This window comes from Dunckerocampus dactyliophorus, chromosome 10 (genome assembly GCF_027744805.1).
Source record: "Dunckerocampus dactyliophorus isolate RoL2022-P2 chromosome 10, RoL_Ddac_1.1, whole genome shotgun sequence".
NCBI classification, from domain to species: Eukaryota; Metazoa; Chordata; class Actinopteri; order Syngnathiformes; family Syngnathidae; genus Dunckerocampus; species Dunckerocampus dactyliophorus.
The window spans coordinates 12,646,982-12,670,917 of record NC_072828.1 but is presented as its reverse complement, the minus strand read 5'-3'; the positions used below and the strand labels follow the sequence as shown (position 1 = coordinate 12,670,917).

At 39.4% G+C, this 23,936-nt stretch overlaps 2 protein-coding genes across 10 annotated transcripts in view; both read right to left on the bottom strand.

Annotated features, from left to right (window-relative positions):
* Window positions 1–12,967, bottom strand: part of ghrhrl (growth hormone releasing hormone receptor, like) — a 33,433-nt gene extending 20,466 nt beyond the window's left edge. Inside the window, exons 1-2 of one of the 5 annotated variants that reach the window (XM_054790766.1) lie at window positions 12,579–12,967; window positions 409–517 (exon numbers count right to left, since the gene is read on the bottom strand). In XM_054790766.1, coding sequence (XP_054646741.1) covers window positions 409–517; window positions 12,579–12,764 — 295 coding nt within the window. In that variant the 5' untranslated portion in view covers window positions 12,765–12,967. The remainder of the gene's footprint in view (window positions 1–408; window positions 518–12,578) is intronic. The other 4 variants (XM_054790764.1, XM_054790765.1, XM_054790762.1 and 1 more) reach the window with 4 other exon arrangements.
* Window positions 12,968–16,743: 3,776 nt separating this feature from the next.
* The window catches only part of fyco1a (FYVE and coiled-coil domain autophagy adaptor 1a), a 42,313-nt gene continuing 35,120 nt past the window's right edge, over window positions 16,744–23,936 (bottom strand). For 4 of the 5 annotated variants that reach the window (XM_054790580.1, XM_054790579.1, XM_054790582.1 and 1 more), the window contains 4 exons: window positions 22,159–22,251; window positions 21,872–22,082; window positions 18,803–18,912; window positions 16,745–18,621 (listed from right to left, as the gene is read on the bottom strand). In XM_054790580.1, coding sequence (XP_054646555.1) covers window positions 18,546–18,621; window positions 18,803–18,912; window positions 21,872–22,082; window positions 22,159–22,251 — 490 coding nt within the window. In that variant the 3' untranslated portion in view covers window positions 16,745–18,545. Of the gene's footprint in view, window positions 18,622–18,802; window positions 18,913–21,871; window positions 22,083–22,158; window positions 22,252–23,936 lie in introns of all 5 variants that reach the window. The other variant, XM_054790584.1, reaches the window with a different exon arrangement.

Below are 23,936 nucleotides of genomic sequence, written 5' to 3'. Positions count from 1 at the left end.
CTGAGGCGTGTTTGGTCAAGTATGAATGCCATCATGCAAACCATGGTGTGTACTGGTGTGAACGCTACACTAACCAAAGACCCGATGTCAGTGTTAAATGATATCAAAAAAACATAGAGAAATGACCAATACGTAAAATAAAATGTGTTGGAAGTGCTGTCTCTCCCTCCCTCACACTGGTGCTCTTTAAAAGTATATTTTAGAAGCTTTTGGTAAAATCTAAGACAGTATGTGCAATGTCCTATAGTGTGAACACAAAGACAACCGCACTTTTGTCATTTTTGATCCAAACCAGAGTACTGAGCCACAAGTGTGAACACACCCTCAGACAATCATGATGATGCATCAATTTGTATCAGTTATTTTTGCATGTTCATGCTTTTTTTTTAATGAATACAGCAAGCACACCTTGTGCACTCGTGTTCGCTTCCCCGGCAATGGAGCGCAGGCAGCGGCGCTCATCTTTCTCCAGCTGGAATATGAACTCACATTCAGGGTGCAGCAGGCTTGTTAGAGCCTAAAGGCATCAGAGAGAGGCAGAGCAGAGGGAATAGACTGTGAGCCTACAAGGACACACATTTAAAAGCTTGGGGTAATCACACGCTGAAGCCATTTCCTGTGGGTATGAAAAGCACGGCTGGTGTAGGGATTTGGGGGATTTTTTTCGCCAGTGTGTACAGGACGGCAGCTTGATTAATTCAATGAAGACGTTTCCCCCATAGGAAAGAGGAGATTGCTTGGGCTTCTGACAAGTTAGCACTCTGTCAAGTGAGCACCACTGAGATTTTACTCCGGCAGTGTAACACAATAAACACAAGGACATCTGTCTCACGGTACGACCAAACACCTCAGAAACTATTGTTAGTGAAGATAAACACTTTGTTCCTTAATATTACTTGTTAAACATGTCTGAAACAAATAAACCATGACCATGACCATACACCCGGTGAGCGGACAGATGAATATTTAAGTCAAATTCATCTCAAACAACTCAAGCATGAATGGAATATCAAGTAATGGTGAGGCCTGCGGCAATACACTCAATCAACATGGTGGACTTATAATAATATTAGGAATAGTCATTAGCGTCGCGGGGGTATGCTGGAGCCTATCCCAGCTGACTTGGGGCGAGACGTGGGGTACACCCTGGACTGGTCGCCAGCCAATGGCAGGGCACATATAGACAAACAATCATTCACACTCACATTCACACCTATGGACAATTTAGAGTCTCCAATTAACCTAACATGCATGTTTTTGGAATGTGGGAGGAAACCGGAGTACCCGGAGAAAACCCACCCACGCACAGGGAGAACATGCAAACTCCACACAGAAATGCCAAACGTAGATTCGAACTCAGGTCTTCCCGATCTCCTGACTGTGACTGTGTGGCCAACATGCTAACCGCTAGACCACCGTGCGGCCCAATAATAGTAATAATAATGAAAATAAAAATAACAAAACAAACCAAAAATAATATATAAAAACAATCATGAAAATATGTATAAAATAATAAATATCATACAAAACTCATTTCAAATAATTATATAAAATAAAAATAATGATCAAATTAGTCCAGTGGTTGAACTTTTGCCATCATACTGTAAATCTTTCAAATACTGTACAGGTAATGTTTTAGGTAACATTTTAGTTTAATTGAGATGCTCAATATTGCCTTTCTGCCGATATAAGATATGTCCAGCACTTCTAATGGGATATAATGAACATATCATGCTTCTTTTACTGTGATGCCACAGGATGCATTTCACAAACAAACACTGTTTATGCAAAATAAGGCAAATACTGCAATACGCAATTTCAGTTATGGAAAAAGTGCCATATTTATTTGAAACGTTTTGTCTCAACAAAAGTCCATCCATCCATCTGTTTTCTATGCCGCTTAAAAAACCATGACCAACAATCAGCTAAAGTAACATGTTTTCCTACTAATCAACAAGTAACACTGGTATACATTCACAAGTAAGAATCCAATTAAATAATGCCAGCAACGATACAATTTGCAAAACAGCACATTTCTATGTGGCACAAACATCCGTATAAGACCAAAATAAAGTGCAAAGTATGAAATTAAAAAATAAAATCAGTGACATTATGAACATTATTGCTGGAGGTATGCTAGCTGTAGGTATGCTATGCTAGCGGTATGTGATTCCTCCTGAAGTGTGTTATTAGAAAGACGTAGAGTTGTGTCTTGGTTGACGTCATTCATTCGTTCCAGAAGGTTCGACTCAAACCAAAACGGACTCTAACCAAAGCACATTTAAAATGGCAAACCAAAACAGACTCTAACCAAAGCACATTTAAAATGGCACCTGTGGCCCACAATGCATTGCAAGATCACTTGCATCTTGTTTCACAAGATTTCGTCTTCGGCGTGTGATCCGAGATGGCGGCATAAACAAACCCGACAATATTTTGGACACTAAACAAGCGGTGCGAATGCAAAAATTTTGTATGTTAACCGAAAAATGCACTAACCGGGGGGGACGTTAACCGAGGTACCCCTGTATTAATGGAAGACGCCTTACTCCCCACTCACAGTGCTTTACAGTTAGTTCCAGTTTTTGAAGGTATTCCAGACAACGGACATAATGAGCTAGCAAGCTTATTGCTGGGTAGAGCTAGTGCGCCAATATCGTTATCGGCAAAATAAACGTACAGATATGAGCTGATATCTAACATTGGCTGAGCCTATTCACTAAGAAAAACCAAATGATCAAACTTACAGCTCCCTTGTCTGTCACTCACAGTTGGCAGTGATCTAGGCTTTATTTTAAGATGTGTAGTGAAGCCTGTTTTTTAACATCCTTAAAAGGTCACTTTTGCATAATAGAGGTCTTTAAAGTTCCTTTTTCTTTTAGTTCTACCGCTGTTATTTCTCCTCACTAATCAATAAAACACTTGTACAAGGCTTTGAAAACTCAACGACGCTTTGTCACTTCCCGCCTTGAGCCATTTGTAACTCTTTGTTGGACCACTTATCCTTGAAATTATAATCCAAATTCCGGCCCACTCAGAGCGTTTGCTGTAAACATCTTCTAATCTTCATTAATTAGAAACAGGAAAAGCTTTGTCAAGTAACCCATTATATGTGTTTTATCTACTAATTACTTTCCTTACAAAATCCCACACTGTTCTCACAAGAATAGACATTTGATGGCTTTCTCTCACCCACTTGCTATTTACGAAAGAAGATTATCCAAAGTGTGTTGTTTTTTTTCGAGCGCGCACTCACGTCGCTCTACGGCATTCATTATGCAAAACAGTGTTACTGCCAAGTTGTGAAGCCTTTGTATTTTCTGTTTATTTCTCATGTGGAAGGTGGGGGTCGTGATTAATCAGCGACGGGCGAGCTCCATTCAGCTCACATTTACACCATTTTTCCACTTCGACAGAACATTCAGTCAATTAACTCCAAATCCTCCAGTAAATAGGTTTTGGATTCAATTTAGGTTTTTACGAAAAACCAATTTCTGTGCAAAATGTGCCCCTCAAACAGGCTGGAAGTCACATCTTCACCCGCTGCAAAGGGTAGCGGATTTAGATGCTCTATGAGGTGTGTCGTTTAGAAACGCCATTTTCCCAGTAAAATTAATTTCACACACGAACGAGAAACCTGAATACATCAGTACTGAATTGGGTGATTTCATTGTTATATCAAAAGGCAGTATTTAGTGCAGCATCCACAGATGGAAAACAATAACACTTTCCACTCTTCTGTAAAAGCCTAAAAGTCATCCTTTGCTTGACAGTTACTCAGAATTTCAAGGCACACTCTGATGGCAGCAGTGTGTGCATGTTTAAAAAAAGAAACACAAAAAAACTGTCGAAGCAAGGCGAAATGGGAGGCACTTCGTGAGGCAGACGTGTAATCATGAAGCCCCTCCATTTCCAAAATGACTGAAATTTTAGCAATGATTTGCATTATGTTTTGTTTTCCCCTCTCTCTTGTGCCATTTGCTGTGCGGCGCTCACTAGAACGTGTTTTATGACACAAACAACATGACACACCACTAAGCGCTTTCTTCTTCATTCAAGTTACATCTCTTCAAATCCCCAAGGGGTTCGTAAAGAGAGACTATGGTAGCTAAATTCCTATGGGACCAAAAGCCTAAAGGCGGGAAAGCCGCATGTTTTTACATGTTAAAACAACCAGTGGTATGACTGAACATAAACTTTCTTATTTGTCTCTACACTTTCTCCTCGCACTGTCTTCTGCAGCTGAAGAAAAACACTGAAACAAAAGGACACACATACACACAAGGGGAGATTAAAGATGCTCATACAATCCTCTTGGCAGCGGCTGCAAAGAAATTCAAAAGAGGGACAAACAGCCGAGTGGTATGTGGCGCCACCTCCGCTTCCAGCAGGGAGGAAGGAGGAAAGCAAACCTGAGCAAATTGCTGCTCGCTCCGCTTTGGTCTTAATGCAGTGCTAACGATTTAATGAAAGGCGCTAGCACGCACTACGATCTGCAATTATGTCAAAGTTGAAGAAGGAAGGAAAAAAAGAACTTGCTGTGGTGAAGCCTCAATCTGACGACAACAATAGCTTTTCACATACAGTGTTGATTCACAGTATGCAATAGACCAGAGTTAATTGGTCCATTTTTATTGGGTCGCCTGTCAGAGCTTTTGGATTATTGTTTGAAAAATGTCAGATGTGTGGGTCCACTTTGATCCATTCTGTGCAATAAAGATGCTCACAAACCAATTCAATTTAGTTCAAGACATGCTAAGCTATCTGCGGGCTATTCCAGGTAAGAGGTTCAATGAAAAAAGTAAATGATACATTTATTATACAATTATACATTATTTATTATTTATACAATTATTTAAAAAAGAAATCTAAGCAAAAGCTAAAATCAATTAATACTTCTTTCATACTTTCTATGCTAGACCACATTGCTTATTCTAAGTAATATGTAGCAAAATTGAGATGCTTGCCTTATAGCTCTACACACAGTGGCTATATTTCATGCATTGCCTGTATTGTGTAGTGAGGCAGAGTCGGGACAAAAAATAATGAAAACATAAATATTAATATTTGTCCATTGAACTGTATTATAAATTTATTAAATGTAACATTTTCTTAAATAGAAATCGCTGAATTTCCACATTTCCTAATCAAATACAGGGCAGAAGGCCCAGCGTCTCCTCTCTTCTTAGTGCCTACCGTCTGGGTTGGATCATGTAATGATTGTCAGCAGACAAGCTTCACGTTTTATGCAACTTTTTATAACAATGTGGCAGAGCCGTAAAACATGCAGTGTGCTCACTCTAACAGTCACTTCCTGGAACTCCCCCTTATAGGCGGGACCTGTCAATCAACTGGAGTATGACGTATCACAGTACAAACTTTCATAAAGCACTACTCATATAATAATAGCCTATTACTGTATATGACAGATCATGGCACCTGCCAGTTTCTGTTTGTCAACATGTCGGCAATAATTTAATGCATCCATTTTCTATGCCGCTTATCCTCATTAGGGTCGCGGGTATGCTGGAGCCTATCCCAGCTGACTTCAGGTGAGAGGCGGGGTACACCCTGGACTGGGCTGCCAGCCAATCGCAGGGCACATATAGACAAACAACCATTCACACTCACATTCATACCTATGAACAATTTTAGAGTCTCCAATTAACCTAACATGCATGTTTTTGGAACGTGGGAGGAAACCGGAGTACCCGGCGAAAACCCACACACGCACGGGGAGAACATGCAAACTCCACACAGTGATGCCCAACAGAGATTCGAACCCAGATCTTCCCGATCTCCTGACTGTGTAGCCAACATGCTAACCACTAGGCCACCTTAATATAATGTTGCAGAAACATTTATTATACACCAAGACTTTCCAGCCTGTGTAATGTATTTCATGCAAGTGCGACATTATTTTCTTGCTAATCGGACAATAGCATACAGAAATGTCATACACAGAGGAAGGCGCTTGTCACCGCCATCCTTCCATAGAGAGAAAAAGCCAGCATTTTTTTGACAGCAGCAGCTGGAGAGTAGCAAGTCAAATGTATTAATGATATTTTTACATTATGCTTAATGAATTACTTTGACAGCAAAGATTGAGGATTATAAATATACACAATCTCACTTTAGGAGGTGATCAGATTGTTACAATGACGTATCAAAACATTTCCCGTAGAAGGACATGGTGCATGTACTTCTTATACAGAGAAAGGAAAGACCACAAATGTTTTTTAGTTAATAAAAAAAAGAATAAATGGGACTAAGTGTTTGTAATTTTCAACCAAAGTGAATTATTCTCTTGTTTTTCTTGTTATCCTCTTAATTGTGGAATCACAGGAGTGCCAAAATTAAAAGGGAATACTTGTGGAAATACAAAGAGAATCAATAATACAAAAATATACAAATGCGGAAATACAAAGAGAATCAATAATTTAAAAAAATACAAATTCAGTCATATTCTTTTACCATTTTGTCTTTGTTTTTTTCTGTATTGTCTTTGTTTTTTCCAATTTGCCGTTGTTTTTCCTGTTTTGTATTTGTCTTTTCCACTTGCGTTTTGTCATTGCATTTAGTAATGACAAAGACAAAACCATGCAAATGCGAAAGAATGACCCGTCATTCTGCCAGGATGATGACTACTCCCTATTTCTGCTTGCGGGGGGGGCTATGTCGCTAAGGAAACCCGGGAGCCCGGAAATAATGTCACGGACAGAAAGTGGACGCAAATACATGTTTATCAAAAGTAAACGGGGGAAATTTAAATATGGTGGACGTGGACGAATTGAGAAGAGGTGTTCAACGAGAATTATGAGCAATTGCTCGGTTGGTGGAAAATGTCATGGAAAGTTTTGATAAAAAAAGTCTTTAAAGGCTATATGTGCGTTGATGAATGCAGATATGGATGAAGCTGTGTGGCGCAATCTTTAAGAGGTAAATGCCTTATTTTATCTTATTTAAATTTCCCCCGTTTACTTTTGACCCGCCCACATTGTCTTTGTCATTACTAAATGCAATGACAAAACGCAAGTGGAAAAGACAAATACAAAACAGGAAAAACAATGACAAAATGGTAAAAGAATATGACTACATTTGTATATGTTTTTTTATTATCGATTCTCTTTGTACTTCCACACATATTCCCTTTTAATTTTGGCACTCCTGTGATTCCATACTTAATGAGCAACCTGTATTAACATAAAAAACTCCAAAGGAGTCAGTGCCTCACCAGCAATGAGCCTCACCACATGATACTGATTACCATGGCAGCTGACACACAGTATGACTTACCTCTCTTTCTGGAATGGAAAACCCAGAGTCCCTCATCTCGGGGTTTACATACTGAACAATTTCCACTTAACCTGCTATCTGGAATCCCTCTCGGAACAAAAGATTCATATTTATGTTATAGGTCAGTGACCCCCAATCACCGGTCATTTGGTACCGGGTCGCACAGAAAGAAAAAATTATTTCCATGATGTTTTATTTTGAAAAATGGCCGGATTCTCTCTGTTACATCCGTCTCACTTGACGCATGTCCATTGTGCGTGTGCTAACTTTATCTCATGCCGCACAGATAGACTACTACTGTATTTTTACCATTTTTCTTTCACCTCATATTTGGTCTCAAATGCTGATACTATGTGGGAATGCATAAAGGTAAGTTTTGATGACTTATTGAGTGCTAATGTGCACATTTGTCTCAAGCTAATTCATGCTAGCACACTGCCTTTGACCACACACGTCAAACAGTGATGTAATAATCTCTCTGGAAAAACTCCAGGTTTGAACTTGTGGATGGTGGGTCAGCATTCATTTTGTGCTTTTAATTTGATGTTATTCATGTCTGAGTTTTACACAATACATAATAAATAAGATAAATTAGGTCGTTATAATGCTATGTGGGAACACAAGCCGGTCCGTGGGTCAAAAAAGGTTGGGGACCACTGTTAGAGGTAAAAAAGGAAAAAGCAGATAGTTATTAATGTAATATTTAATAATATACCTTATTAATAATAAATGTATTTAACTTTCTGAATATGCCGAGGGCCAATAAAAAACAAGCTGCTGTCCTACTTTGGACACCGCTGATGGCATTACACTATGAAAAACGAAGTTAAAGCAAGATTCTTGGTGTTGTCTTTCAAGCTTTTCCCGTCAGAGGACGCCATAGTGACTCAATCACATGATTTGTTTGGCTTAGTTTTTACACCGGATGCCCTTCCTGATGTAATCCTATTTTTTTTTTATCTGCGCTATATTACTTATAAATAGTGTTGAGTAATCATGTTGCGATAGAACCAAAAAAGTGTGCACTACTTAACTACAACCAGGAGAGGCGCTGTTGAGGCGGTCTAAACTACCATACTAATCCAAATAAATATAAGACGTAAATATAAGACAAATAGCCGTCCAGAGCAGTGATTCCCAACAACTGTGCTGCGGCACTAGACATCATCAGGTGTGCTGTGGGTAATTCTGCAATTTCACTTAATTGTCCAAAAATTAATGGTGTGACCTGTTCTACCCTTGACTCAATAAAGGCTGGGAAACACTGGTCTAGAGATGTATACATACAAACCAGACTTCTCCACCCCAAGTCAGTCAGAGCGTTTCCTCCTGTCACTCACACACACCAGTGACTCGGAGAAAACAGCTGTGCCATGGAGATTGGCTCAGGGACAAAAAAAAAAAAAAGCGTCTCAAAGGTTATTAGGAAGTGAGCAAACAACAGAGAAGGTGCTATGATGCCAATTTTAAGATAATGCAGATCAATAAAGTTGAGACATTAAACAAATTAAATATGATTCCACTGATAATGAAAACATCAAAAGGTTTATTTTCTATTGAAAAATATTTTTCCAAAAATGGGTGGTCTTATATTCGAGTCAATGATGAATAACATGATGTCAGCTTTGTGAAGCTGAGTTCTCTGCACTGGCATTGAAACAGGAGTTCAGCATGTTCAGAGGTAGTGTGGTGGTGGGGAGGACAAGAGAGTGAATTAAAAGCTGTGAGTCAGGTTGAGCTGGTAATAGCACAGTCAAAAACTGACCGTTGTCATTGTGTCTATTTTGTGCTTCTCGGTTTAAAGTGCAAAGTTTGAATCAAAAGAGATGTCATTGTTCGTCGTGGCTGTTTTTGCTTTGTTTTGTTTTGGTTGGGGTGTATTTGTGTGTCGCTGATAATAATTCTCCCAAGTCCCCAGCAGTGAATGGGAATAGATTGAAGTGGAATATTGTAATGAGTGGCTGCTCCCCCCACCCCATTCCCATCCTTGCTACCGACACACATGCGATTATCCGTGTCTCTGAATTCTATTTGGTTATGGAAATAAGCGAGGGGGCTAAATAAAAGCTGCTGATTTAAAGAAGCGAGCATCAGAGTGTGCGTGTGCATACGAGCGTACAGTTCAAGTCTGCGCCTTGTGGCCGGAAGTGCACTTGACTTGCCCAAAAGAAATTGAGTGCACAAAATAACTAAATAGCAAGCCGAGAACACTTAATTCAGCTATCACAATAAGGTGTGCGTCACAAGCAGTGGTGGAGCCAGACATTTTTCACTGGGGTGGCCAAGGTGAGACCATTACTCATATGGGGGTGGCAATAAGTTGATAGCTGAATTGTCTAGATGGCCATTGTGGTGGCCAGAGAGTGATCGGGATGGCCACGCCACCACTGGCCAGCCCGTAGCTCCGTACATGCTCACTCAGCTTCCGTTATTAACAGATTTATGTGCTGAATCACGCTTCAGAATTGAAGTCAAAGTCAACATACTGAGAAAACTTGACCGGAACCGACTTACGTACCGCTTGCAGTCCATGCAAGACACGGTTTTCTTGACAGCTCCTCCACACGGAAAGTTGTGTGCTGCAGTGAAATGCATCCATGCGGAAACGGCGGTTAGACTGAACTAATGCTCTGCACCACAGAGCAGCGTTTGTCAAAATTGTCCCCCAGCCGTGGGGGTGGCCACTGGGATGGTCACGGCCACACCGTAGCTCCGCCACTGGTCACAACCACGCACACACATATACATTTTTAAATACATACACACACACACACACACACACACAAACGTATATACTGTATATGATAGTATGATAATGATTTGCTTATGTGGATAAAACTAGTTTCAAATGTCATTAAATAAACCACAAATACTCTATAATGGTCATCCAGCTTCTTACACTTGCAAATGCAACAGCCAGCTTTTACTTACACGCTTGCGTTACAGTACACTGAAATATGAACCTTTAAAAAGCCTTTCAAAATACAGCAAAACACGCAAATAAAGTCATCTAATCATATAAAAAAACATAAATGTTTCATTGTTTCACATAAATAAACTGACTAAAAACACAATTATCATTAAAATTGTAATCATAATAACAACGTATGTATGTATAACAATGTATGTATATATATACAGTATATATCTGTATATATATATACTGCTCAAAAAAATTAGAGGAACACTTCAAAAACACATCAGATCTAAACTGGGGGAAAAATGATCTTGAATATCTTTCCTGATAATAAGTGGGTGATGTATTAGTAACAAAATGATGCCACATAATTTGATAGAAATGAAAATGATCACCCTATAGAGGGGGGAAATCAAAGACACCCCAAAAATGAAAGTGAAAAAATGATGCAGCAGACTGGTCCATTTTGCTAAAATGTCATTGTAGCAACTCAAAATGATTCTCAGTAGTTTGTGTGGCCCCCACGTGCTTGTACGCATGCCTGACAACGTTGGGGTATGCTCCTATTGAGACTGCGGATGGTGTCCTGGGGGATCTCCTCCCAGATCTGGACCAGGGCATCAATGAGCTCCTGGACAGTCTGAGGAGCAACCTGGCGGCGCCGGATGGACCTAAAGATAATGTCCCAGAGGTGTTCTATTGGGTTTAGGTCAGGTGAACGTGGGGGCCAGTCAATGGTATCAATTCCTTCATCCTCCAGGAACTACCTGCATACACTAGCCACATGAGGTCGGGCATTGTCGTGGACCAGGAGGAACCCACATCCCACTGCACCAGCGTAGTTTCTGACAATGGGTCCAAGGATTTCATCCCGATACCTAATAGCAGTCAGGGTGCCATTATCTAACCTGTAGAGGTCTGTGCGTCCTTCCAGGGATATGCCTCCCCAGACCATCACTGACCCACCACCAAACCGGTCAGGCTTGCATAACGTTCTCCACAGCATCTCCAGACCCTTTCACGTCTGTCGCACGTGCTCAGGTTGAACTTGCTCTCATCAGGGAAGAGCACAGGGCACCAGTGTTGTAGTTGCCAATTCTGGTGGTCTACGACAAATGCCAATGGAGCTCTACGGTGCTGGGCAGTGAGCACAGGGCCCACTACAGGACGTCGGGCCCTCAGGCCACCCTCATGGAGCCTGTTTCTGATTGTTTGGTCAGAAACATTCACACCAGTGGCCTGCTGGAGGTCATTTTGTAGGGCTCTGGCAGTGCTCATCCTGTTCCTCCTTGCACAAAGGAGCAGATACCGATCCTGCTGAGGGTTGAAGGACCTTCTTTGGCCCTGTCCAGCTCTCCTGGAGTAACTACCTGTCTCCTGGAATCTCCTCCATGCATCCAGGTACCGCAGTGATGCCCTGGTCCAGATCTGGGAGGAGATCCCCCAGGACACTACGGACACCATCCGTAGTCTCATTAGGAGCATGCCCCGACGTTGTCAGGCATGTGTACAAGCCCGTGGGGGCCACACAAACTACTGAGAATCATTTTGAGTTGCTACAATGACATTTTGGCAAAATGGACCAGTCTGCTGCGTCATTTTTCCACTTTCATTTTTGGGGTGTCTTTGATTTTCCCCCTCTATAGGGTGATCATTTTCATTTCTATCAAATTATGTGGCATCATTTTGTTACTAATACATCACCCACTTATTATCAGGAAAGATAGTCAAGATCATTTTTCCCCCAGTTTAGATCTGATGTGTTTTCGAAGTGTTCCTCTAATTTTTTTGAGCAGTATATATATATATATATATATATAGGGAATGGATTTACCTGCATTTTTACATGAAAGTATTTTTTAAGTTAATTAAATAGAAACAAAACCACAATAAGTAAATAACAGTAAGTAAGTGAAAGAATGAAAAAGATTAAGTATTAAAATAATACAAGAGAAAGAAAAAAAGAAGTAAAATAAAACTGAAGTAATAATGTAAATGAAGTATTAAAAAATAAACATAAACCAAAAATACATTTTAAAAAACCCTTTCAATTAAATAAGTGATTAATTAAAAAAAAACATGTCCACTCTACGGATTAATTGAATAATCCTGTCAGTTTCACAGTACATAACTTTAACAAGCATCCGTTTCTAAAATGAATGAATATTTGTCACATATTGTAATCCAGATGCCCACTGAAATGAAAATGATCGATCGGATGTCATTTCACTTTGAATTACTTTGCTGCAATGACGTCTGTCACGTATTTGTCAGCCCGATTGAAGCTTTACACCACAATTGGGCATATGAGGACAACAAATCGATCAAAAGACACCAGAAGTTTACTAACGGAGGATGTACTTACAGCAGGAGCCAAGCAGAGCGCGAGGAAAGCCCCTCTGGATTGCATCCGCAGCATGTTGGCATCCACGCGGCGTGGAGCAAGCTTGTGGCGAGTGGAACCCATGCTTGGAAGCAGCTCTGGATACTGAGCCCCTCTCTCTCTTTCTCCTCTCTCTCCCTCTCTCAAGATTAATAATGGGAGATCCATGTCAAGCTCACAAAAACTGGGAGAAGATGTAAAGCGTCTGAAATTTCAGAATAAAAGCACAAAAACAGATATGCATACAATATATTGATACATTATGTACTCACCAGACACTTCATTAGCTACACCCGCACAGTCACAAGCAGTACGTACATGCATACATGATAGCATTTTTCATAACAAGATAGGAAAAATGATTACATCAATACAAGCATACTGGTAGATTATTTTCTGCACATAAACACAAGAGTCATATAAAGAAACCATCAGGAAAAATACAGAAGATGTGTGCTGGGCCATATTGCGATATTTTTAAAACATTGTTATTTACTTTAAGCACGATATCAAAACCAACACTATCGTTGATATCGATGTAGACTGGATTTGCGCTGTATCTCCCTCATCCCTGCGTGCAGGAGGGAGGAGGGGCGAAGCAGAAGCCCGGCGGTTCCAGTCAAAGCCACAGCGTCTGCGGTGGAAGAGCTAGTCATTGTGGAGGTACTAAGAATTCAGGCCGCATTTTTTTTTTCCACCACCTTAAAAACTTGGCCCAAACTCCTGTTTATGGGATCACTTGGCAAAGTGGTGTGCTATTATAAAGCGGTGTCCTATCACATTGCTAAGATATGGAAACAGTGGAAAAAAATGGCTTTACAAACCTGCTGAAAACGATGGACTCGCCATGTCCAGCGAGCTTCGCAGTCACAATTATTAAGCACGACAAGCTCTACCACAAATGTACAGGGAAGTCAGTCAGACAGCTGCTAAGCCTGATGCAGTTGACAGGCTGGTGTTCCTGGCACAAAAAGAAAGACATGCTTGTGTCTCCTAAAAATGCTTACCTTCAATTTAAAGTATTTAGAGTTGCTGACATTTTAAAAATTTCCTCTTAAACTCCTTCATATTTTATTTTCTTATTAGCTGAGGATTTGAGCACAGCTAAAGGTTGGTGATAAAAAAATATATTATATTTGACTTTTTCTATATTTATTTCAAAAAGAGAATGGGCTACTTTATTTTAAGATTTGTTTATGTGCGTCTTGCATGAAGCTTTAACATTTCAAAAAACATCCTCATGTTAAGTATTTATTTTAATAAAACAACGTGACACGCATATTTGGCTTTGATTTTAAAATATCGGGATATATATCGTACATCGATATTCAACCTAAATATAGAGGGATATGAGATTTGGTCCATATCGTCCAGCCCTAGTATTTTTCAACTAAAAGCTCAGCTTGTGTTTAATTGTGATTGCTTTAGCTATTTTGAGGATACCAGTAGATATTTAACCAGTACAACATAAAACACAATTTGACATATTATCTGCTGATATGTTAACCTTTAGTCAGGCATCCTCCTTCCCCATAAAAAAGGAATGGAAATATGAAACAGTTTCTTTGTTATTTTTGTCCCATCACAAGATTTCGAACACTAAATGAGGGGTATCTTAATTATTTCTACAGTGGATCAAAATTGAAGGGCGCAGGGGGCTAATTTGATTGCATTAAAAATGCTAAAACCAATCCAACACACTGTGGCGTACGCCTTCAGACATCTGACTGGAAGTCATGTAGCCCCTCCTTTTGAACACTTAAAAAAAACATTCACCACACAATGTAACATCTTTGATATATTATTCAATATATTTTATATTATGACATTATATTAAAAAATCATGTGTCTTATTTTCCAACTGCACACATATGGTTACTAATTTTAAACGGAGCAGATTTTAGGGAGGGGTAAGATATCTCCTGGCAATTTTGTCTTCTGTTTGGTGAATTTATTTGTACGTGTATGTATATTGAATATTTAAGTGGTGACAAGGTGAACTGTGATCTTTATGCTCTTTTTCTACTTTGGTCTGCCAACAACATGGAAATAATCACTACAATGCAACACGTAAACTTAATCATTATAAAATGAAAAAGGCACATAACGTACAGAAATCAATTAGGAAATGAATTCAGTGAGGGGCTTATTAGTGAGCCAAATGGAGATATGAGCACATATAGCATGAGACTATGCACCGAGCGATGTGCATTTACGCACAGCAGTAACATTTGTGAGCAAGGACGAGGTGAAAGGAAGAATGGAAAACACATGTCTGTCTGTGCAGCTGTCAGACAAACTCATACACACAAGTCTCAATCTGTGTCACACATGGCGTGAAGGACACATTATTCGTGAAAGCATAAAATTACTTACGCGTGCAAAATTGGGGGCTTTCTAACATAGTCAGTGCATCCAGCCAACAAACAAATGACAGGCTCATACAGCACTAATCAAAACACACTACGTTGGTCACAGCACCACGTAAGAAGACCAGCTCTCATTTAGCACACAATATAAATGTTCAAGATTAAGCACATTCATTGCACAACGTCATCATCAAACTTATTGGTGAATCTAACGCACACAGAACAATGAACAACTTCATGTTGTCACCTTTCTTCTGCCCTTTACTACCAGCTGTGCCTGTTCACGAGGTGTTCGAGTGCATTACGTAAATCTCAGTGTTTGACACTCATGTAGTCAAGCTGTTTTTAATTTTTATTCACATACCCCCTACGTAGGCCTGTCACGATCATCAAAAACAAAGTCAGTAATTTTACCGGCCTCGATAAATTGACATGTGCATGCGTGTTTGTTTTCCTCTCTACTCTGTCTTTACGACCCAGGCTGGATCACAAGAGGGTTCACTCTGGGCACGTTGCTTCTCTGTTGGAATGAACAGAGAGAGTGAACCCTCCTCTCAGCCATTTAGCCTCTTTGTGCCAGTGGGCAAAGTAAATATAAACAAAACAGAACAAAATGCTGCACGCTCACAGACAGTGTCTTTTGCTATATGTTAAGACTTCCTGTTAAGGAATAATACCCAATATTCATTATTTATTCAAGTGAAATTTTCTTTACAGAGACTTGATACTCCCTTTTATTTATTGTTTTTATTGTTGTGTGTGCTTTTTATTAGCAGGGTTTTCACTTTTGTGGAATTTTGCCCATCATCCAAAGTTATGTCAGACATGAACACACACATTTTTCTGTTTTATGCGTGTTCTAAAAATATAAAAAGATAAAAACGAGGCAGGTAATTAATGCACGTAATATTATAATATTCAAAGCCAGCTATTAAAACACCTCCAAAAACCTCCAACAAGGTTTTCTATACATGCTGTTACTATGTACTAACAGCAAATGTATGATAACATGTAATAATTACTGTATTTTGCTGTATATTACCCATTTTTAAGCATTCCCAGAACTTCCTTCCTGGGTGCATTGATTTCAGATAGCAACATAGAAACCAACGCTACACCTAGCGTCAACTTTTCCAAATTCAAAAAACAAAAACTCAGCAGCAGTGGTGGCAGCACCAATATGTAGCACCACCTTTCGGGAGTGGCCTGAGGCATTGTGAGCACCGCGCTGACTGTGTGGTGAAGTCGCTAGCTGGTGTGGTGTGGTGAGGTGTCACTACGCCAGGAACGTAGTTCTTTGGCGTAACTACGTTAATAACAATAATGGAACAAAAATGGAGTGTTGTTGGTGGTTTTTGGAGGTTTTTTCAGACGGCTTTATAGGCGGAATAGGTGTGTCCCATTATGTGCATTCTTAGCTGCCTCTATTTTTTTTAACCTGTTTTATCTTTCTTTAGAATGCACAGAAAAGAGAAAGACATGTGTTCATGTCTCACATAAGGATTGTGGATGATGGGCAAAATTCCAAAAAAGGGCAGTTTTCCTTTAATAATATATTTCATTAATAATAACTTAATTGTATTTTTAGAATATGCCAAAGACCAATAAAAAAAAAAAAGCTGTGGCCCAAAAATGCCCCCCAGACAAGGCTTTGGACAACCCTGTCCTAACTCAATAACAAATATAACATATCTTCCTTTAGACAACTTTATATCCATTTCCACAAGTTTGGTATTGATTATAACATGTATATGCAAGTAAAAGACATCAATAAGTAGATTGTATCATGTGAACTTTTAATATTTTCAACAAGTACAGCTCTGCAGAGAAAATATGAGCATTTGCATACAAATAGAAGAGCTCTACGAAGGTAAGCCCTTTGCAGTTTAAAAAGAAAATGTAGTTAAAAAGAAAATGTAGTGGTATTGAAAAGTTTTTTTGTGTGTGTTTCAAAATCCAACCATAGAATTCAAGTACAAGGAAAGCAGAAGCTATTTTAAAACATGGCAAAAAAAAAATTAAAATAACAGTCAAACCCACACACTCCTAAACATACAAAGTTACTGTAACGTCACCGTCATCCTCACTGCTTTTTGCAGCAGGCATCTCAGGGCACAACAATCCCTGCCAATTAAGAGTCAAGAGGCACTTGGAGGCTACAGTCAGCAATATACTGTATCTCATCATAGGAAGAAAGATGGCAGTAAAAAAAAAACAAAAAAAAAACAAACCTTTAAAAAGTTTTAATTTCCAAAACCATGAAAACTCCTGGGAAGGCCGTACATGTCCAGTGTACCTCTTTTGGATGTTTGAATCAGAAAACTGCACAACATTTGACGCCGAATGAAAAAATACCGAGAATTGTAAAAATACATTTAAAAAGAACACTGTCATCACTGGCTTCTTTTACAGATAAATAAATAGTTACCATATTTTATTTGGTTAGTGTTATGACACTGTCAATGCTCCAATTAACACCTATTAAATTCACCGCTGAGTCACCGGGTCCGCGGTCTACAAAATAAAATAACCACCAGGCTCTCTAATTAAGAGCTGGGTCCAAAAACAATGGCATTAACAGCAAGATCCTGATGCAAGTTTTTTGTTTTATTGATGCCACAAGATGGCAGTAGCTGTACTTGACATATAAGCTGCACCTCTGCATGCGCTTCAAAATGTTGGTTGCGCTACTCAGCTGTTGGTGTGAAACTCATACCTGTTACACTTGTCATAGTGTTGTTTATAATCAGTCTTCAGCAGTATTAATGCTGGCTGAGCAGTTTGCTCCTTACCGCTATTACAACATCGGTTCTGTTGCTGCTGTGTTGTGCAATATACTTGTTAATAAATGGCCGTGTGGTCAAAGAGAGCTATGCTTCCCCTTTCTCATGCACTCCAAATCATTATTAAAGTTAAAAAAAAGGGATTGTATATAATGAATTTTCAAGTTAGGGCAATAATACTCTCTCTCCAATGATTGCCTGCTTCCAATTAACACCTCCTTCTTGTGTTTTAGATAAATACTATATAGGCCCTGGCTATAATTACAGCATCTACGGTAATTTGCATTCTTAGATGAAATAAAGTAGCATCAATAAAATATAATAATAATAGATAAGTAGATGAACCTTTGTTCATAAAAAAAAAATCTGAAAGAAAAGCATGTATCTCCAACTTTTGTGATTAAAAAAAGTATTTTTTGTATTTTTGTCACATTTGTCACATTTTGTCACATTTGGGGGTACATGCTTTTTAGTAGACATCAAAAAAATGAGAAACATCACAGTATTCATAGACAAACAGACACAGCTCAACTAAAAGAACATTACTTGGTGTATATGATAAAATACCAACGTTAAAAAGACTACACTTGGATGAAGAGTAACCTTAGCCAACCAATTCTGTACAAAGAAAAGCATTTATCTCCAAGACACAAAAACAGAAGATACATGCTATTCAGTGGACAGCCACGAAGTGAAAAACTAATTTTTAAAAATGTTTCTTGTAACACTCATCCTGCGTTTTTATCCCTGTTGTTGCCATGGTGAGACTTAAGCAACATTTTCGTGAGGCTAAAGCTTCAGGAGAAGTCGCTTCCATCGTAGATGATGGGCTTTTCCATGGTCAGATGGTAAAAGACTTTCTTGGAGATAAACCTGCGGGGAAGAGGTTTTCCATTGAAAACGGGGACAATCCAATTAACGGCTCTATGAAGCGAAACCAACAGCTGGCTTAACTGTAGCAGGAAATCAACTTGAGCATTTTTGTTTTTAAATGACTCATTCCCAAGCGTCCCACCCACTCAAGATGGTGAGGGAGTTGCAACTCCTCGCCTACCGTGAGAAGGAGTTGTCGAAGATGAGCATGTACGTGCCGGACCGACGCACTTTCAGCTGTCCCTGAATGGTCTCTTTGTGGGAATTGCAGCGCGTTAAAGGAATAAGAACCTCAAAAAGAAAAGAGACAGAAATGTTGGCATGTGGGTGGAATTCAATGTCCTCCAGATGCTAATCAACACTATCAAAACAATTGTGATTACTCCCTGCCAATTAAAGTCCACTGTGTGTCGTTTTTGGGACACCATTTTGTTTATTGATTTACACTGTCTATGACTACAGCATCACGACAAGGTTGAGCAGTATTTTAGTATTTCTAGTATCCCAACTAACCCCAACTAACAATTGGTTCCAGACGACCGTTCTTATGTTGAATCGTTCTTAAGTAGGGGAAAAGGTAATATTACCAACGATATAGGTACTACATGTACGTGTATACATATACAGTATATGTGTATGTATGTAAATATGAGTTTGGATGCAGTAGTAATATTAAACGAAGATAATTAATGAAAAAAACAATAATAAAAATGATATAATAATACGTAATGATAAATATTATTTACCTTTGAAGAGGAGTCGCAGAGCATACGTCGTTGTGGTGGAGTTGGAGGAGGAGTTATTGAAAAAAAGGACAAGTCGTCGTCGTCATTAGACTCTTCTAAAAGAGGTAGTGTTCTATGGGTGGTGTAGAATTAAGCAGGCCTATTAACTCTTCATAAACTTTAATCACACGCTGTGTCCGGGTTGTATAATTTAGCTTTCCATTTAGCTTTACACTGTATCTCCCCAGCGTCTAACTCTTCCTCTGTTGGTCTCATTAGCTCTAAGGCTGCATTAGCAGTGTCACAGTGCCCTCTACTGGTCAAGCATGTACAGTAGCAGTATAAATACTGATTGAGCAACTGACTACAAGGCAAAATCAAATAAAATATAGACCAGTCGGCTTGTGTTCGTATCCACGAGTGTTCGCTAGTTGGGTGTTCGTAAGTTGGGGACCTAGTGTATTTTGTTGACCTAACTACATGAGGGGGCAAAATATTAGAAAACAGCTATCACAATGAAGCAGTGTACTGCACTGGAAATTAATTCAATTAACACGTCTATTCAGTTAACCGCAAAGTTTCCTATAGTCGCCGGGTGCGTAGACTACAGCAGCAAATAACCACCAGAGTCGCTAATAAGCACCCCGTCAAAAAACATAGGCTGTGACTAAGCCTGTCACAATAATCAATAAATCAATTGATCACATGAGCAGTAAAAACGAACTTGGTTGTGGCTGGATGACAAGAGGGTTCACTCTGCCTCTGTCTCAACACCTGTGCGTGTTGGTTCTGTGGCATAATGAACGAGTGAGCGAACCCTCCTGTCAGTCATTCAGTCTCTTTGTGCCAGTGGGTGGAGTCGGGGCTGCTAGCGAGTGCTGTAGCCTGCAAGTGATATGAATGAAGGCACAAAAGCGAAGGCACAAATGGCGAAGGCCACAGCCCCAACGTGAGAATACTTCCTTTTTTTAAACAGAACTACTGTAACAAGGTGAGCCCATTAACACAGACGAGCCGACGCATTTGTTGTAAAGTAGTGGCAACAAAGAAAGGAAATACAACCAACTTACATGCACACCTCAAACATAACCATCTTGTCCAAACTACAAACAAAAAAACTGCCACTCGAGGTGCATCGGAGCCTTCGTCCCGACAGTCAACGCTTACTGCAGCCGTTTGGTCGGCAAAGTAAATGTAAACAAAATAGCGCAAAATGGTGCAGGCTCAGTGTTGTTCACTACATGTTAAGCCTTCCCGTTAAGGAATAATATCAAATGTTCATTATTTTATTGAAGTGAAATTTGTTTAGAGAGACTTGATATGCCATTTTATTTATTGTTTTTATTTTGTGTGTGCTTTTTATTGGAGTGCTTTTTTTTCTCAACAGACACAGGATCTATTTTTTATTGACTAAGTCAATTTTATTTCCATTGGGTTTTTTTTAGTTTGTTTGTTTTTTTAACGTATTATGTTGTTTGTTTAATTTATTTCATTTAAAAGCTCTTGACATTCCAATTGCAATGCAAAATACGCTTGAGAAATTAAAGTTTATTGCTTTCGATATGGTGTACTCGCATTATTATGCCATATATCATCATAACATTAATGAAAAAATGGTCTCAAAATTATGTTGACAATAATATTGCTTATCTGCAATAATTTTAACGACAATTATCGTCCAGCAAAATTTGCTATTGTGACAGGCCTTACTGTGACTGTAGGCAACCTCGTGATGTATTTTCTTTTATGAACTCCACAAGATGGGTGGAACTGCATTTGACGTATCATTAGTCCTCAGCATCCAGCAGCTTCATTGACATTTGCATGTGCTTTAAAATGCTGAAGTGAAAGTAGCCTTGCTGTAAAGTTGTTTACAATGAACTCATCGGGGTATTAATACTGGCTGAGCAGTTTGCGCCTTACCACTATTACAACATTGGTTCTGCTGCTGCTGTGTTGTGCAATATACTTGTACTTGTTAAGAATTGACCATGTGGTCAAAGAGAGCTATGTTTTCCTTTTCACTTTCTCATGCACTCCAACTCAAAGTTGTTTTTATTAACTAATCTCCAGTTAATGCCTGCATCCAATAAACGCCCCGCCCCCTTTGCAATTTAGGTAACCAATTGCCCCAGCTATGATTACAGCATTTACCTGTACCCAAAGCCACAAAAAACCCTCCAAAAATATAAGAAAATTATATGACACATTAAATAATAAATAATACTTAATTAATTGTTGTAGACAACCACAATGTACTGCACAGGTCATTTTCTGAATTCTCCTCATAAAGTCCAGTGAATGAAAAGACTGTTGATGGACAAATATTCAGCAACATTGAAGCCCTTCAACAAAAATGTCATCAACTGGTGAAATTTTAAGAATAGATATGTTATAAGATCTCACACATACTGTTTAAACATGCAAAATAAGAACAAAATTGTACCATGCAAAACATGGTACAATAAATTGGAACAGACCCGAGCTTCCCTGTGACCAAAATAAATATATGGGTGTGTAACTACCTTTGACTGCTCCACCTGAGAGTCGGCAGATTCCTGGTAGACCACACTAAAGGAGATGCTCTTAGGTTCAGAGGAAAACATCCAGCTGATGGTGGGCCCACAGTCAGCCACGCCGACAGTCACCACGCTGTAACAGCTGGACTTGATGAAGAGTTCCCGTGAGCCGTCGCCAAACTGGGAAATATCGTCGATGCTGAGCGGCACAGCCATCCTGCGAAGTACCAAGCACAGGAGGCATTGCATACCAAGATAGCAAGTCATAGGCAGGCAGCTATGCCAACACTCACGTGAGTTCTCCTGATTTGAGTAGGTTGATTTCTGAATCCTGCACGGCAGGATTGTTCTCCTCAGGGTCATCGGGGGTTAAATCTCCTACGCCTCTGCAAAGAAAGACAACTAGTATTATGTCTAATATTGTGAATTATAAAGTTTCTATCCTCAAGATCCAAGAGTAGGCAGGAGAGGTACATCTACCTCTTAGGATGTCTCAGTGAAACCCTCCAGGATAATAACGCTGCTTTTGGATTTTACCCACAAGTCTGTGGGGCCGTACAGTTTATCTGTTTTTGTCTGGGGTTTTCAACTCCATCTTAGCAGCCAATGAAATGTGCTCTGTCGTCATGGTGATGGTGAAGTTGTCATTACATGTAGCCAACTCCAGCCACCGATCAATACACTCATATGCAGTCAAAAGCACCTCTGGGAGCCAGTGGCAATTACAGTCACGAAAAAAATTATTAGACCATCCTTGTATCTTCAGTTTGAACCACTGTCAGAGTTTGCCAAAGAAGCTTCACACAGATGTATTATTCCTCAAATCAGTGCCGCCTGTTCTCAAAACACTGTTCTCCATCAAAGAGCTTATATTGCATTTGAAGACGGAACCTGAAGTTCTCCTTTATGTCACCATCAACCTTCACTGATGTGACTAAGGTTTTTTATGAAAGCTCCTCAATTATGCAAAAGTCTCTTTTTAATGATGTTCTAACAGTAATATTTGTCCCTAGAACCTGTTTACAGTACCAAACATGAGAAACATCTATCATCTCCCTAACTTGTTTGCTCCACTTTTGGAAAAAACCTCCTTCCTCATGGATATGATACCGCCTCTGACCTGCCCCTGCCTGCACATGCGCTACCCGTGTATACACCCACCACTTCATAGAGAACACCTTTGGGGGGGGAAAAAAGCAAGTAGGCTTCGCTGGACCTCTTAAAATAAAGCCTGGAGATCTGCCAACTACCCATACGTCAGCTACAGATGTGGGAGCTGTAAGTTTGATCATTTAGTTCTTCTCCAGAAAACAAACTAACCTAGCAGGATGTTGCTGTTAAAATGCGACTGTAATGTTAGTGCATAGCTATGCTAGCGTAGCTAATGTTTGTGTCCTCTTGTCCCGCTCCTTCATATATATATATGGCATCTAGTACGTTGGACAAGTGCAGAGTTACAGTGTATATTAGTGATGTGCGGATTGATACTAATATAGCGATACTTCCGATTCCAGATCTTTGTCCTCTAAAATTGATTCTCAAATCAAATATCGATACTTTTTGAGGTAATGCATATCATTAACAGGAACACAATGGAAAGTAAGTCAACTATTGAGATCTTGTCTAAATGATATGCGGTTGGTGGGAACTACTTTCAGTCAGAGCACAGTGTCAGATGCTGCTAGTGCAAGAGAGACATCTCAGGTACAAAGGGATGAAAATGTGGGGCTTTAAGAGGCACTAAGGACTGTTGCTATTAGAGTTTATCAAACTAAATATGTATCAAAATGAATTCATCCTTCACAAACAGCTGCATTGGTTCAGCTCCTAGTAATAATATGTGATATACAGTATGTGATAATATGCTTTGTGAGCAAAATGTGGAAAGAACATGAACCAACCTTTCCAACCCTGAGCAAACTAGCAGTGAGATAGATACTCTTTCATGTTAAAATTAGGGCTGTCAAATGATTTATTTTTTTTTAACTATATTAACTAGTTTTTAAATTAATTAATCATGATTAATCACCATTTGCAAATATGGCTGAAATATACCAATTTTTACTGTGTT